Source organism: Macrobrachium nipponense, chromosome 11, assembly GCF_015104395.2.
Source record: "Macrobrachium nipponense isolate FS-2020 chromosome 11, ASM1510439v2, whole genome shotgun sequence".
NCBI lineage: Eukaryota > Metazoa > Arthropoda > Malacostraca > Decapoda > Palaemonidae > Macrobrachium > Macrobrachium nipponense.
The window spans coordinates 37,976,091-37,990,736 of NC_061087.1; the positions used below are offsets into that span (position 1 = coordinate 37,976,091).

General features: G+C 47.7%; 1 protein-coding gene across 1 annotated transcript in view; it reads left to right on the forward strand.

Annotated features, from left to right (window-relative positions):
- The window catches only part of LOC135205405 (tubulin--tyrosine ligase-like protein 12), a gene marked incomplete in the record, with an annotated part of 315,120 nt that overhangs the window by 186,958 nt on the left and 113,516 nt on the right, over positions 1-14,646 (forward strand). Inside the window, 1 exon segment of the mRNA XM_064235914.1 lies at positions 14,311-14,501. Within this exon segment, the coding sequence (XP_064091984.1) occupies positions 14,311-14,501 (191 nt within the window).

The following is a 14,646-nucleotide window of genomic DNA, read 5'->3' on the forward strand; positions in this document are numbered from 1 at the left end:
CAAGGTAAGAAATACTGCCATTGCTTCCAGAACGTTTATGTGGAGCTGGCGAAATTGAACTGACCAAGTCCCCTGAACCTGTTTGAACTGAGAATATCCCCCCCACCCGGACAGGGAGGCATCCGTGTGAATGGTTAACACTGGAAGGGGATATTGAAGGGGTACCTGCTTGGCTAAGTTCTTTACTTCGACCATGGACGGAGTTGATTGCGAAGGATCTGTGGAATTACTGACAACTTGTCTCGAGATTTGGTGTTTGCTCTCGATCGCCAAACTCGATTTATATCTTTTAGCCTTGCTTTCAGGAGGATATCTGTTACCGAGCAAACTGAAGGGACCCTAGGATTCTTCCTGGTTTCTCCTTGATGTTTGCTTGCATTTGAGAAAGTTGCCTGACCGATTTGCTATTTCCTTCCGTTTGGCCACTGGAATTGACAGATTGTGGGAAGACAAATCCCATTGGATTCCCAGCCACTGAAAAACGAGACTCCGGGGTAAGTCTGGATTTCGTTTTGTTTATCTGGAACCCCAGATGTTCCAGAAAGTGAACTACCTTTTTGGTGGCTTTGAGACATTCCTCGACGTTGGTGCCCAGATCAACCAATCGTCGAGGTAAGCTGCTACCATGATTCCCTGAGTTCTCAATGTTGTACAACCCACTTCTGCTATTTTCGTGAATACCCTGGGGGCTACATTCAGACCGAAGGGCATCACTTTGAATGAGAATGTCTGATTTCCTAGCCTGAACCCTAGGAATGGGCGGAAGTGTCTGGCTATAGGGATATGATAGTATGCGTCTGTAAGATCGATGGAGCATGTGACGGCTCCACGCGGAAGTAAGGTCCTTACTTGCGAGAGGGTAAGCATCTTGAACTTGTCGCAACGAATGAAAGAGTTTAGCTTTGACAAGTCTAAGATTACCCTTCTTTTTGTTGAGCCTTTCTTTGGCACGCTGAATAAGCGACCTGAAATTTTAGATGCTTGACTCTCGCAATAGTCTTTCTGAAGGAGTTCCTCCGCGTAATCTGTTCAATTCCTCTGATGGTATTTGGTGGAATGATTTGATTGGAGGAGGATCTTTGATCCAACTCCAACCCAACCCTTTGGACACTATGCTCTGTGCCCAATTGCTGAACCCCCACCTGTGACGGAAGAAGGAACAGCAGCCTCCCTCCTACCTGGGGAGCCTCATTGTTGATGGGCGGGGTTGACCACCACTCGCCCTCCTCTGAACTGCCTGCTCCTTGTCGCCCGTCCTGCGCCACGCTGGCGAAAGTAGCCTCTCGCCCTACCTCTCGGCTGCTTGTTAAAGGGAGTGTAGCCCTGACCTTCATACGTAGGGTTGAAGGCCGGCGAGAGTGCGTAGGAGGTCGACGTTGTGATTGAGGAGACAGCAGGAGGATGGGCTGGTTCTGTTTCGAACTACCAGGTTGTCCCTGTTGGGTAAACCGGGACGGCCTGGACAAATTGCTGCTGTTGCTGGTGTTTCTGGTAAGGCTGGAACCTTTTACCCAGACTTCTTTGGTTTCTACCAGCAGTGGGGGGCGGATCTGCTTCCTCTTAGATGAAATCCCCACCTAGCTCTAAGGCTTGGTTGAGCCTAGCAGCCTCGTGGTGCACTTCATTACAGCGGATTCTGGGAAGAGATCCGCTAACCCAACATGCTAGAAGCCAGGAGTCATTAGGCTAGTGCCTAATAGTGCACTCCTGCAGAACGTGCTTTCGGCAATCCTCCTAGCTTGGAAGAGTCGAAAGCAATCTGTCTGAAAAACCGTCGGAAGCTGGGATTTGGCCAAGATCTAAAACAGCGGTTCTATTGCATATGAAAGAGCAGCCATTTCCGTTATTATTTAGAGAATTGAGGGACTGCCAAAACCTATTTCGCGCGTCAAACTCCGCCTGAATCAAGGAATCAGGCAGTCTTGGAAGCTTCTCGCCGAAACTGGTCCATGGCGCAGTCCGGTTTGAGCTTGCCAGCGTGAATGGGGTGGCTGGCAAGTTCTCCCACAATTCTCCAAAAGCTGGGAAGAGCGGAGAAGTAGACTCCGCCTCCCTAGCTGTGGCATGGGCTCATCCTTGAGGACTGCCGGAAGAGTCCTCTCAACTATTTTTCGTGGCGAACGGAAGAGAAGCCTCTTCTTCCGTCGCAAAAATAGTGAAATGGGACTCTTATAGGCCTGGAGCTGTTAGTGTTTGTGCACTCCCAGTCCTCAAGGCAGTGAACCCTTCCCGTTTGGGTGGGCATGATCCCTACTGTAGAGAACATCTCCTAGAGAATTTGTCTTCCCTAGTAAGAAGCCGCTACAGTCAGCCTAGAATAGCCGATGAAAGGCTGCGCCAGACCCGGAGGATAAAACTCGAAGTCCTCAATCCGTTCGAGTCCCCACACTCCGGGATAGAGATCATCCCATCCTTAAATGGAGCGTAGGGCGGCTACTCTCCAAAGGGTTCTCCATAGAGAAAGCTGGCAGAGAGTCGTTATGGCGGGAGCTGGAAAATACCAGCGCTTGGCCCTGGGGGAGACTGGAAGAGGGACCTGAGAGAGCCCCAGCACTCGGTTCCTCATTCTCTCTAACCCCTTTGTTAGAGAGATCCTGGGATGGATTGGCCTGATTGAGACAGGGTGCTTGACAGTTGTGCAAACATCTGCTCAAATTTCGTCCCCAGGGCGGAGACTTGCGAACCAACCATCTCACCCACTGTTGCATCAACAATGCTGAGAACGAAAGCAGTGGGATCAAAAGGTGCTGGATCCCGCTCCTCCCACCGGCGTTGCCGGAGTGGATGCGGTGGAGGCAGGAGAAGGCACGGCTCGGCGGGAGCGCGAGCCTTCTCCTTAGAAGCCTTGCTGCTAGAGCTCTTCGAGTAAGAAGAGCTCGGCTTGGCCTTCACCGCGTCCGCGTAAAAGAAGTCGAGACTTCCTATCCGAAGAAGACGAAGACGATTCTTAGAAGTCGTCTTAGATAGAGTCTTCGGTTCTCTCTGTCCTTCACCATTATAGGAGGTACAGAGAGAGCGGGAGAGCGGGGTAGGGATCTCAGATCCCACAAAAGCCTTGGAAAGAGGCGCTCGAAGAAGGGACAGGAGAAGATCCGGGAACACCCAAGGAAAGACCTTGGGCGCCCGACACACCTACCTCAACCAACAAATCCTCTACTCCAACCGCCATCGGCTCGATGTTTAGGTCCAGGGCAGCGACGTCCGGGACCGACTACTGAGAAGCTACGACCCGAAAGATTGCTGGAGATCTTGCTGGATGGAAGGCTATGAGAGGGGCTGCGGACAAGGGGTCAACGTACCCTGTTGACTGCCCGCCGGGAAGATCTGGACGGCCAGCTTCTTACAAGGATGTAGGCTGGCCTTTGGCGGCGTTCTTCCCGAAGCCGCCCACCCACGCTAGGGTAGCAAGGGGCGACCCCCTCCCCTCACTAGTAGCCTGGAAGAAAGGGCGAGATGAGCTTCTAATGGCGGAACCGGGTTAACAAACTATGTCTAAGAGTTGTAGTAAGATAAAGGAAGCCTATAATCGACTTACCCCCTCCACCAGCTGACCGACTAGGTCGTAGCAGATGGCGCAGGCTTCCGGGTGCCAGACGATCATATCGTTTGAATGGACGTGGCACAAGGAGCGTGAGACCTGCACTCATCATGGCCGCAGGGGTCGTACAACGTCGCGTTGCACGCCGGGGAGGGATGACAGTTGGTAGCCTGTAAGTGGAAAAATACATAGTATCAGGAGGAAACAATTACAGTCTAACAGTTTGCTCCGCGGTGCCGGTGCCGAGCGAGAAAAGTTAGATTAAACCAGAGCCCCGCCATAATACGTGTGGTAACAAGGTTGGTTGGTTGTCCTAGGCTATGCTCCGCTGGGGCGGGGGGGGACAAAAGATAGAATCCAACCAGGTAGTGGTGGTTAAAAGGAAACCACGACGAAAAATGGCGGGGATGGTAAGCATATGAATTAATAAAATTAAACAAATCATCGTAAAATTAGGGTTATATCCTTAAAAATACAATAATATCAAACCTTCCTCCACCCGCTACTAGAAGAGTTGCCGGGTAAGAAGCAAGCTCCCTTCGGTAGCGGGGGAGAGATATAAGGATATAGTAGGCAAGCAACCGACACTAGTAGCGACCACCCCGCCAGCTGGCGGAGCCAGTAATCTATAACCAAAGGTGCCCCGGCTGCGACGGAAGGCTCCGTTTCGTTATAGAAAGGGAAGGTGGCTGAGCAAAACTGGGGAAGGGGGGGGGGGGAGGGGTCGGCGTAACACGGCGGGGAGAGAGAGAGGGGGGGGGTGGCCTACTCTCCCCGTCTCAACAACTACCCGCTCGGAGCATGGTACCCTATGGAGTGGTCGCCCTATACCCCCCGCTGGGAGGACCCCATGGCCACCTCAGAGAGGGAGGGAGGAGGGCAAACTGAGGTTGTCATGCAAACCAGGGGTCCCCCAGCACCTCCCTATACCTGGTAGGGAGGGAAAGGGGAAAGGGTAAGGTGCGATGGAACACGTGACCGCAAGTGGCCTAAAGCCGCGAGCAACACAACCGTGGGAGGGGCCAGTGAACCAGGGCTGTACCAAATCATGGAACATGCACCTAGGCTAGCCTAACACCCTAAATAGAATAAAATTACATCGTAAAGATGGAAAAGACAGTTTTAGTAGTAGAAGAAAAAGAAGCCCAGAGGAGGCAAACTGTTCCGAGGAAACAGAAGCATACCTCGGAGCCAGCGAAAGCCGATGAAAGAGCAAGAGCCGGGATGCTGGGCTGGAACAATAATAATAGCCCTAAATACCAAACTAAGAGAAATGGTAAGGGGGGCTAAACTAGCTAAAACGCGATGTAAAAACGATGAACGTAAAGGTAAGCCCATAAGTAAGAAGTCCCAGTATGGGAGGACCGGGAATTCTTAAAGAGGCAGCATGGCGCCGCCACGAGGACAAACCGGGAAAACGTATACCGACCTATTAGAAGGAAAATACTGGGTCCCGGAAGACAAAAACTATAGTTAAAAAACATTACTTATGGAGGCACTTAACTTAGCCGTGCGATTGCAGAACGTTCCATCTTGAAGAAGATAATAAAATCCTCGTAAAATGCACAGCCACAGAGAAAAATGCGTCTGGACGCTAGCGCTAAATATTAAGGATGAACGCTAGGGGCGCTGCTGTCCGTGGGCGTCTCTAGTAGTAGTAGTAGTAGCGGGCTGCATCGCCCGCGTTTGTATCAGCTCTCTCTTGTGGGGATTCTGATTGGAAGGGTCTAATTGTGTTGAATGTCTCGTGGTAGTGTTCCACTCGCCCCCTATTACCATACCGACACTTCTTTTTAAGAGTGTGAGCGAGTCAGTTTACTGACATTTTTCTTAATTTTGTTTTTGTTCTCTGGTAATTTTTAGATTAATTTACCTAGAAGAATGATATTAAGGATCCTTTCATAGGCCGACACGAGCTGAGCCCAGAAAATGACACATGGCTTCTAATGAATGTGAGCATCAAACCTTATTGTAACGACTGCTTGGTACCATTTGACAGTCAGACACATGATAGTTGAGTGCCCCAGTCGTCAGATGAGAGAGAGAGGTACTTTCCTCCCAAGTTGCAGGGGAGCTGAAGGTGGCTTTTTTTTTTTTTTTTCCCAATGCAAAGATTTTTTTAGGGGCAGATTTTAATACACGCGGCCTGTTTTAATTTGTAATGCCTTTGGTATTTTAAATAAAGATTTCATTTTTACTTTTAATCTTTAGGTTTTATAATAGTTTTTTCTGGGCTCAGCTCGTGTCGCCTATGAAAGGATCCTAATATCATTCTTTCTAGGTAAAATTAACCTAAAATTACAGAGGAAAAACAAAATTAAGAAAATGTCAGTAAAAAACTGACTCGCTCACTCTTAAAAAGAAGTGTCGGTATGATAATAGGGGCGAGTGTGGTAAAACACTACCACGAGACAAAAACACCAATTAGAACTTCCTATCAGAATCCCCCCAAGAGAGAGCTGATACCAAGGGCGATTGCAGCCTTCTACTACTACTACTAGAGGACGCCACGGGGACAGCAGCGCCCTAGCGGGACATCCTTAATTTTTAGCGCTAGCGACAAGTCGCCATTTTTCTTGTGCTGTGCTATTTCTTGGATTTACCCATTATATTCTACCATGGAACGCTCAGCTATTGGCACGGCTAAGTTTAAGTAACTCATAAGTAATATTTTACCACAAATTTTTTATCTTCCGGGTACCTGATTTTCCTCTTAATAGGTCATATACGGTTCCCTTGGTTGTGTCTCGTGGCGGCGCCATGCTGCCTCGTAGAATTCCCGGTCCCCTCCATACTGGGACTTCTTATACTTATGGCTTACTTTATTACGTTCATGTTTTTACATCGAGTGTTAGCTAGTTCAAAAAAAAAAGCCCTCCTACCATTTTTCTCTAGTTTGGTATTTAGGGCTATTTGTTATTTCCGGCCAGCATCCCGGCTCTTGCTCTTCATCGGCTATCGCTGGCTCCGAGTAGGCCCTCGTTTCTTGGAAAACAGTCTGCCTCCTACTGGGCTCTTTCTCTTTACTAAAAAGTGTCTTTTCCATCTTTTCGATGTATTATTTATTACATTTAGGGTGTTAGCTAGCCTAGGTGCTTGTTCCTTGTCTTGGTACAGACTGGTTCACGTGGCATCTCACTTGGTTGTGTTGCTCGCGGCCTAGGCCACTAGCGGTCCACGTGGTCCCATCGCACCTTACCCTATCCCCGCCCTCCCCTTATGGTATAGGGAGGAGCTGGGGGACCCCTTGGTTGTCATGACAACCTCAGTTGCCTTCGTACCACTTCTCTGAGGCGGCCAGGGGTTCCTCCCACGGGCGGTATAGGGCGACCACTCATGAGGTACCGAGTCTCCATGCGGTAGTTGGTGAGGCGGGGAGGAGTAGGCCATCCCTCCCCCCTCTCTCTCGCTCCTGCCGTGTTTCTCGAGACCTCCCCCCCTCCCCAGTTGCTCAGCCACCTGCCTCGCTATACGAAAGGAGCCTTCCGTCGCAGCCGGGGCACCTTTGGTTATGGGTTACTGGCTCCGCTAGCGGGCGGGTGGGCCCTCTAGTGGTCGGTTGCTTGCCTACTATATCCCTTTCATCTCTCCCCCGCTACCGGAAGTGAGCTTGTCTCTTACCCGCGCACTCTTCTAGTACGGGCGGGAGGGAGGTTACTTTATCATCACTATTTTTAAGGATATACCCTAATTTTATTTTCAATGAATTGTATTATATGATTGAATTTATTTCATCCCCGCCATTTTCCGTCGTGGTTTCCTTTTACCACCACTCCTGGTTGGTTTCTCTTTTGTGTCTCCGCCATCAGCGGAGCTATAGCCTAGAGATCACAACCAACCTGGTTACCACAGTATTTTGGCGGGGCTCTGGTTTAATCTAAACTTTATCGCTCCGGCACAAGCGGAGCATCTGTTAGACTGTAAGTGTTACCTGGTACTCATGTATCTTTCCACTTACAGGCTACCACTGCCAGGTCCAGCGTGTAACGCGACGCTGTTCGACCCCTGTGGACATGATGAATGTAGTCTCACGCCCCCTGTGCACGTCTTACAACGAGATGATCGTTTGGCACCCTGAAGCCTGCGCCATCTGCTACGACCTGGTCGGTCAGCTGGGAGATGGGGTAAGTCCGTTATAGGCTTACTTATCATTTTACTAACAACTTTTAGCCGTAAGTTGTTAACCCCGTTCCACCATTGGAAACTAATCTTGCCTTTCTTTCAGGCTACCGGTGTGAGGGAAGTCGCCCTCGCCACCCTGAAAGCGTGGTGGGCGGGCCTTCGGGAAGAACGCCGCCAAAGGCAGTCCTACATTCTGGATAAGAAAGCTGGCCGTCCAGATCTTCCCCTGCGGGCAAGTCAACTGGTTACGTTTGACCCCTTGTCCGCTGCCCCGCCCCGCTGATAGCCTCCATCCAGCAAGACCTCCAGCAATCCTTTGAGGTCGTAGCCTCCCAGGAGTCGGTCCCGGACGTCGCTGCCCTGGACCTTAACATCGAACCTATGGCGGTAGGGGGGGAGGATTTGTTGGTTGAGGTAGGTGTGTCGGGCGCCCAAGGTCTTTCCTTGGGTGCTTCTGGATCTTCTCCATGTCCCCTCTTTCTATGCTTCATTCCAACGGCTTTGTGGGATCTGAGATCCCTACCCGCTCTCCCGCCCTCTCTGTACCCCCAAAGGTGAAGGGACAGAGAGAACGGAAGACTCTGGCCAAGACAACTTTCTAGGAAGTCGTCTTCGTCTTCTTCGGCTAGGAAGTCGTCGACTTCCTATGCCGTGCGGTGAAAGCAAAGCCGAGCTCTTCTCACCCAAAGAGCTCCAGAAGCAAGGCTTCGAAGGAGAAGGCTCGCGCTCCCGCCGAGCCAGTGCCTTCTCCCGCCTCCACCGCTTCCACTCCGGCTACGCCGGTAGGGGTAGCAGGTCCTAGCACCTTTGATCCCTACTACTTTTCTCAGGCAGGGGTGATGCAACAGGGTGGGCGAGATTGATAGGCTCGCAAATCTCCGCCCTGGGGTCACGCTTCGAGCAGATGTTTGCACAGTTGTCAAACACTCTGTCTCAGTCTAGCCAATCAATTCAAGATCTCTCTAACAGGATGAGAGAAAATGAGGACCGAGTAGCTGGGCTATCTCAGGTTCCTCCTCCAGTCTCCCCAGCGTCAAGCACTGGGATTCTTCAACTCCCGCCATATGACTCTTTGCCAGCTTTCTCTATGGAGAACCCATGGAGAGTAGCTGCCTACGCTCCGTTCAAGGATGGAATGATCTCTATCTCGGAGTGTGGAACTCGAAGGATTGAGACTTCGAGTTTTACCCTCCGGGTCTGACGCAGCCTTTCATCGGTTATGCTAGGCTGACGCCAACGGCTCTGACGAGGAAGACAAGATCTCTAAGGAGTCGGTCCTATATAGTAGAGATCATGCTCAGCGGGAATGGGTTCACTGCCTTGAGGACTGGGAGTGTACGAACACCAAACTCCAGGCCTACAAGAGTCCCTTCACTATTTTCGCGACGGAAGAGGAGGTTCCTCTTCCGTTCGCCACGAAAATTAGTGGAGAAGTCCCTTCAGGCAGTCCTCAAGGATGAGCCATCCCACAGTTGAGGGAGGCGGAGTCTACTTCTCCGCTCTTCCCGGCCTTCGGAGAATTGTGGGAGAACTTGCCAGCTACGTTCACGCTTGGTAAGCTCAAACCGGACTGCGCCATGGACCAGTTCGGCGAGAAACTACCAAGGCTGCCGGATTCCCTAATCCAGGCAGAGTTTGATGCGCGAACCAGGTTTGGCAGGTCCCTCAATTCCCTTATAATTACGGAAATGGCTGCCCTCTCTTATGCTACGGAACCGCTGTTCAAGATTCTGGCGAAATCTTCAGTTCCAGAACGGTTCTAACGGACGCTTTTGACTTCTTCCAGGCTAGGAGGAACTGCCGAAAGCATGTCCTACAAGAATGGTACCATTAGGCATGAGCCGAATAGACTTTTGGCCTCTAGCATGTGGGGGAGCGGATCTCTTCCCAGACTGTCCGCGGTTAACGAGGTACACACGAAGCCGCTAGGCTCAACCAGAGCCTTAGAGCTAGGTGGGGTATTTCCTCGAAGAGGAAACAGGAGTCTGTTCCCACTGCTGGTAAGAAACCGAAGAAGGCTGGTAAGAGGTTCCAGCCATATAAAAAACTCCAGCAACAGCAGCAATTTGTGCAGGCGGTCCCGGTTACCCAACAAGGACAACCTGCCAGTTCAAAGCAGAATCAGCCTATCCTCCTGTTGCCCCCTCAATCTCAGCCATCCACTTCCTACGGCTATCTCGCCGGCCTTCAACCCTGCATATGAGGCTCAAGGCTACAATCAGCCGAGAGGTAGGGGCGAGAGGTTACTTTCGTCAGCGTGGCGCATGGAAGGGGTACGAGGAGCAGACAGTTCAGAGGAGGGCGTGGTGCCAACCCGCCCATCAACAATGAGGCTCCCCAGGTAGGAGGGAGGCTGTTCCTCTTCCGCCACAGGTGGGGGTTCAGCAATTGGGCACAGAGCATAGTGTCCAAAGGATTGGCTGGAGTTGGATCAAAGATCCTCCTCCAATCAAAATTCATCCAACCCCCAGATACCGTCAAAGGAATTGACAGATTACGCGGAAGAACTCCTTCAGAAAGGAGCTATTGCGAGAGTCAAGCATCTAAAATTTTCAAGGTCGCTTATTCAGCGTGCCAAAGAAAGGCTCAACAAAAGAAGGGTAATCTTAGACTTGTCAAAGCTAAACTCTTTCATTCGTTGCGACAAGTTCAAGATGCTTTACCCTCTCGCAAGTAAGGACCTTACTTCCGCGGTGGAGCCGTCACATGCTCCATCGATCTTACAGACGCATACTATCATATCCCTATAGCCAGGCACTTCCGCCCATTCCTAGGATTCAGGCTAGGAAATCAAACAAACATTCTCATTCAAAGTGATGCCCTTCGGTCTGAATGTAGCCCCCAGGGTATTTCACAAAACAAATAGCAGAAGTGGTTGTTCAACAATTATGAGAGCTCAAGGGAATCATGGTAGCAGCATACCTCGACGATTGGTTGATCTGGGCACCAACAGTCGAGGAATGTCATAAAGCCACCAAAAAGGTAGTTCACTTTCTGGAACATCTGGGGTTCCAGATAAACAAAACGAAATCCAGACTTACTCCGGAATCTCGTTTTCAGTGGCTAGGAATCCAATGGGATTTGTCTTCCCACAATCTGTTCAATTCCAGTGGCCAAACGGAAGGAAATAGCAAAATCTGTCAGACAATTTCTCAAAATGCAAGCAAACGTCAAGAAGAAACCAGGAGAGAATCCTAGGGTCTCTTCAGTTTGCTTCGGTAACAGATATCCTTCTGAAAGCAAGGCTGAAAGATATAAACATCGAATTTGGCGGTCAAGAGCAAACTCCAAAATATCGAGACAAGTTGTCAGTAATCCCACAGATCCTCCGCAACCAACTACGGCCTTGGTCAAAAGTAAAGAACTTAGCCAAGAAAGTACCCCTTCAATATCCCCTCCCAGTGTTAACCATTCACACGGATTGCATCCCTGTCGGGTGGGGGGGATACTCTCAGTTCAAACAGGTTCAGGGGACTTGGTCAGTTCAATTTCGCCAGCATCCACATAAATTGTTGGAAAGCAATATGGCAGTATTTCTCACTCTGAAGAGACTGCTTCCCCCGAAGAAGTCTCATCTAAGGCTAAAGTTTGGACAGTGCAGTGGTAGTTCATTGCATCAACAGAGGAGGGTCCAAATCCAAGCATGTGAATCATGTCATGATAGCCATCTTTGCATTAGCCAAAACAAACACAAATGGCATCTGTCTGCCACTCACCTGGCAGGAGTAAAGGAATGTGATAGCAGACGCCCTGTCCCGGTCAGTCCCTCTGGAAATCAGAGTGGTCTCTGGACGGCGGGTCATTCCAGTGGGTAAGCCGGAGAGTCCCAGGTCTCCAAGTGGATCTCTTCGCCTCACAAGCGAACCACAAGCTCCCTTGCTATGTGGCCCCCAACCTGGACCCTCTGGCTTATGCCACGGACGCCCTGTCGTTGGATTGGAATCAGTGGAGGAGAATTTATATTTTTCCTCCAGTGAATCTTCTCTTGAAAAGTCCTAAGCAAACTAAGGTCTTTCAAAGGGATAGTAGCTCTGATTGCTCCGGACTGGCCCAAGAGCAACTGGTATCCTCTTCTCTGGAATGGGTCTCCGACCTCAACGGATCCCCAATCCCAAGCTATCACAATCAGTACAAATGAGGACTGTGTTCGCTTCCTCAGGAATTCTCCAGACCCTAACTTTATGGACTTCATGAAGTTTGCGGCTAATAAAGATGCTGATATTGACCCACAGAATATTCTCTTCCTAGAATCAGATAAGAGAGAGTCAACCATTAGACAATATGACTCAGCTGTTAAAAAATTAGCATCTTTCTTGAGAGAATCGAACACTACAACCATGACAGTTAATTTGGCTATATCCTTTTTTCAGGTCCTTGTTTGAAAAAGGTTTAGCAGCTAGCACGATTACCACTCATAAATCGGCTTTGAAGAAAATCTTTCAAGTAGGTTTTCAGATAGACCTGACTGAATCTTATTTCACATCTATCTCTAAAGCCTGTGCTAGACTTAGACCTTCTCAGAGGCCTACTACAGTTTCATGGTTCTTGAATGATGTCCTCAAACTAGCTTCAGATACTGACAACTCATCCTGTACATTCATAATGCTCCTGAGGAAGACATTATTCTTATTAAGCCTAGCCTCAGGAGCCAGAATTTCAGAACTGTCGGCTCTATCCAGGGATGCGGGGCATGTGGAATTCCTCCCATCAGGAGAAGTTCTACTTGCTCCGGATCGTAGCTTTTTAGCCAAAAATGAGGATCCTCTTGCAAGGTGGGCTCCTTGGAAGGTTATCCCACTTCCACAGGATCCTTCTCTCTGCCCAGTATCAACTCTTAGAGCCTTTCTATCTCGTACTTCTTCAAGATCCTCAGGTGCTCTCTTCATGAGAGAAAAAGGTGGTACTTTGTCAGTAAAAGGTATTAGACAACAAATCCTTTACTTCATTAAACAGGCCAACCCTGAGTCATTCCCAAAAGCACATGATATCAGGGGAGTAGCCACCTCAATTAATTATTTTCAACATATGAATTTTGATGATCTTAAAAAGTATACTGGATTGGAAATCCCCGACAGTCTTTAAACGGCATTATTTAAAGTCCTTGGAATCTTTAAAGTTTTCAGCAGTAGCAGCGGGAAACATTGTTTCCCCTGATACTGTATAGTAGTTGTAGCATAGATCCAGGTCTCCTTTCTACCTACATCAGCCAACAGCCTCACCCTATCGCCAGGCTACTCGAATATCATAGCCTTAGCCGTTGAATCATATAGTGGATTGTCCCTTATTTTTTGCTAGGGACATCCACACTTGTACTGATAATGTACTTCAGTGTACCTACCCTTATTTTTTATGCTAGGGTAGGACACAATGTGTTTGATATATTTTGCAATACTTGTATTAATGATGGACTTCAGTGTACCTACCCTTATTTTTATGCTAGGGTAGGACACAATGAGTTTGTATATTTTGTAAATTTGTTAAGTAAATCCCTTTTTCTTTGTATTACATGCATCACTATAATTTTCTGTAATTACCATTTAAGTACTTTAAGATTACTAACGTTCTATTATTTTACTGTTTAGTATAAGTTTAGTTTAAGTGCTTAATTTGTAATGCTGTAATTGATTTACTTATATTATATCCATCATTTTACACTGTTTTTCATTGTCCCTTTTTCCCATCTTGTCTGTTTCTCTGGTACTTCTTTCATAGGCCGACACGAGCTGAGCCCAGAAAGGGATTTTGACGAAGGAAAAAATCTATTTCTGGGTGATTGGCTCGTGTCGCCCTATGAAACCCCCCCCTTTTATGGTTTATTTCCCCCCCTTGCAGGACAAGATGTATTTTAGTTGTTTTAGATTAAGGATGTCCGCTAGGGGCTGCTGTCCGTGGCGTCCTCTAGTAGTAGTAGTAGAGGCTGCATCGCCCGTTGGTATCAGCTCTCTCTTGGGGGGATTCTGATAGGAAGTTCTAATTGGTGTTTGTCTCGTGGTAGTGTTCCACACTCGCCCCTATTATCATACCGACACTTCTTTTAAGAGTGAGCGAGTCAGTTTTACTGACATTTTCTTAATTTTGTTTTTCTCTGGTAATTTTAGGTTAATTTTACCTAGAAAGAATGATATTAAGGATCCTTTCATAGGGCGACACGAGCCAATCACCCAGAAATAGATTTTTCCTTCGTCAAAATCCCTTTTATGGTTATCTATTGATTTGTTTTTTTTCATGGGGATTTTCCATTATTAATTTCATTTTATTAGATTTAAATGAGTTTTTAATACTTTTATTTTAAGTTCTCTAATTTTGTGTTTTGTGTGTGTATGTATGTGTGTATGAATGCATTTGTTTGCTTGCATATACATAATATGCCTTATATATTCCATTGTAGTAGTGTCAAGAACCATTAGCAGTTGCGACGCCAGCTAATCTTTAATCAATCAATCAATACCACCTGAACTGTTAAATGGTTAAAGTTACACAGTAGAACAACTCTTTGGAAAAGGTAATTATGTTTCCATTTAACAATTACTGTAGGTGGCATGTAATATTTTGTTTAGTACTATTACACTATATATTTAGTTATTTGTTTCAATATATGAAAAGTATTGTACCAGTCATTTTAAATATTTTCCCTTCATTCTTTTCTGTAGTCTGGACGTGTAAATGAAACCTTCCCAGATCCAGATATTGAAGTAGAGGATTTACCCAAAGACCAACAATTACGTGTCTTTGCTGACTATAAGTATATTCGAGAATATCTCACGGATCCACGCTTTGTTGTGACGGATTGCCAAGATGAAGCTGATATTTTGTGGCTCTCTACACACTTTAAAGACTTCAAGTAAGATTATATGAAAAGCTTTTGTGGTCATTATTTTATTTCACTTGTTCATATTTCATATTATGGAGTTTTATATTACAGAAGCTTTAATTTCAGATTTAAATACACTGTATAGTTCCAGTTTTGTTTTTTATATCATCAAATT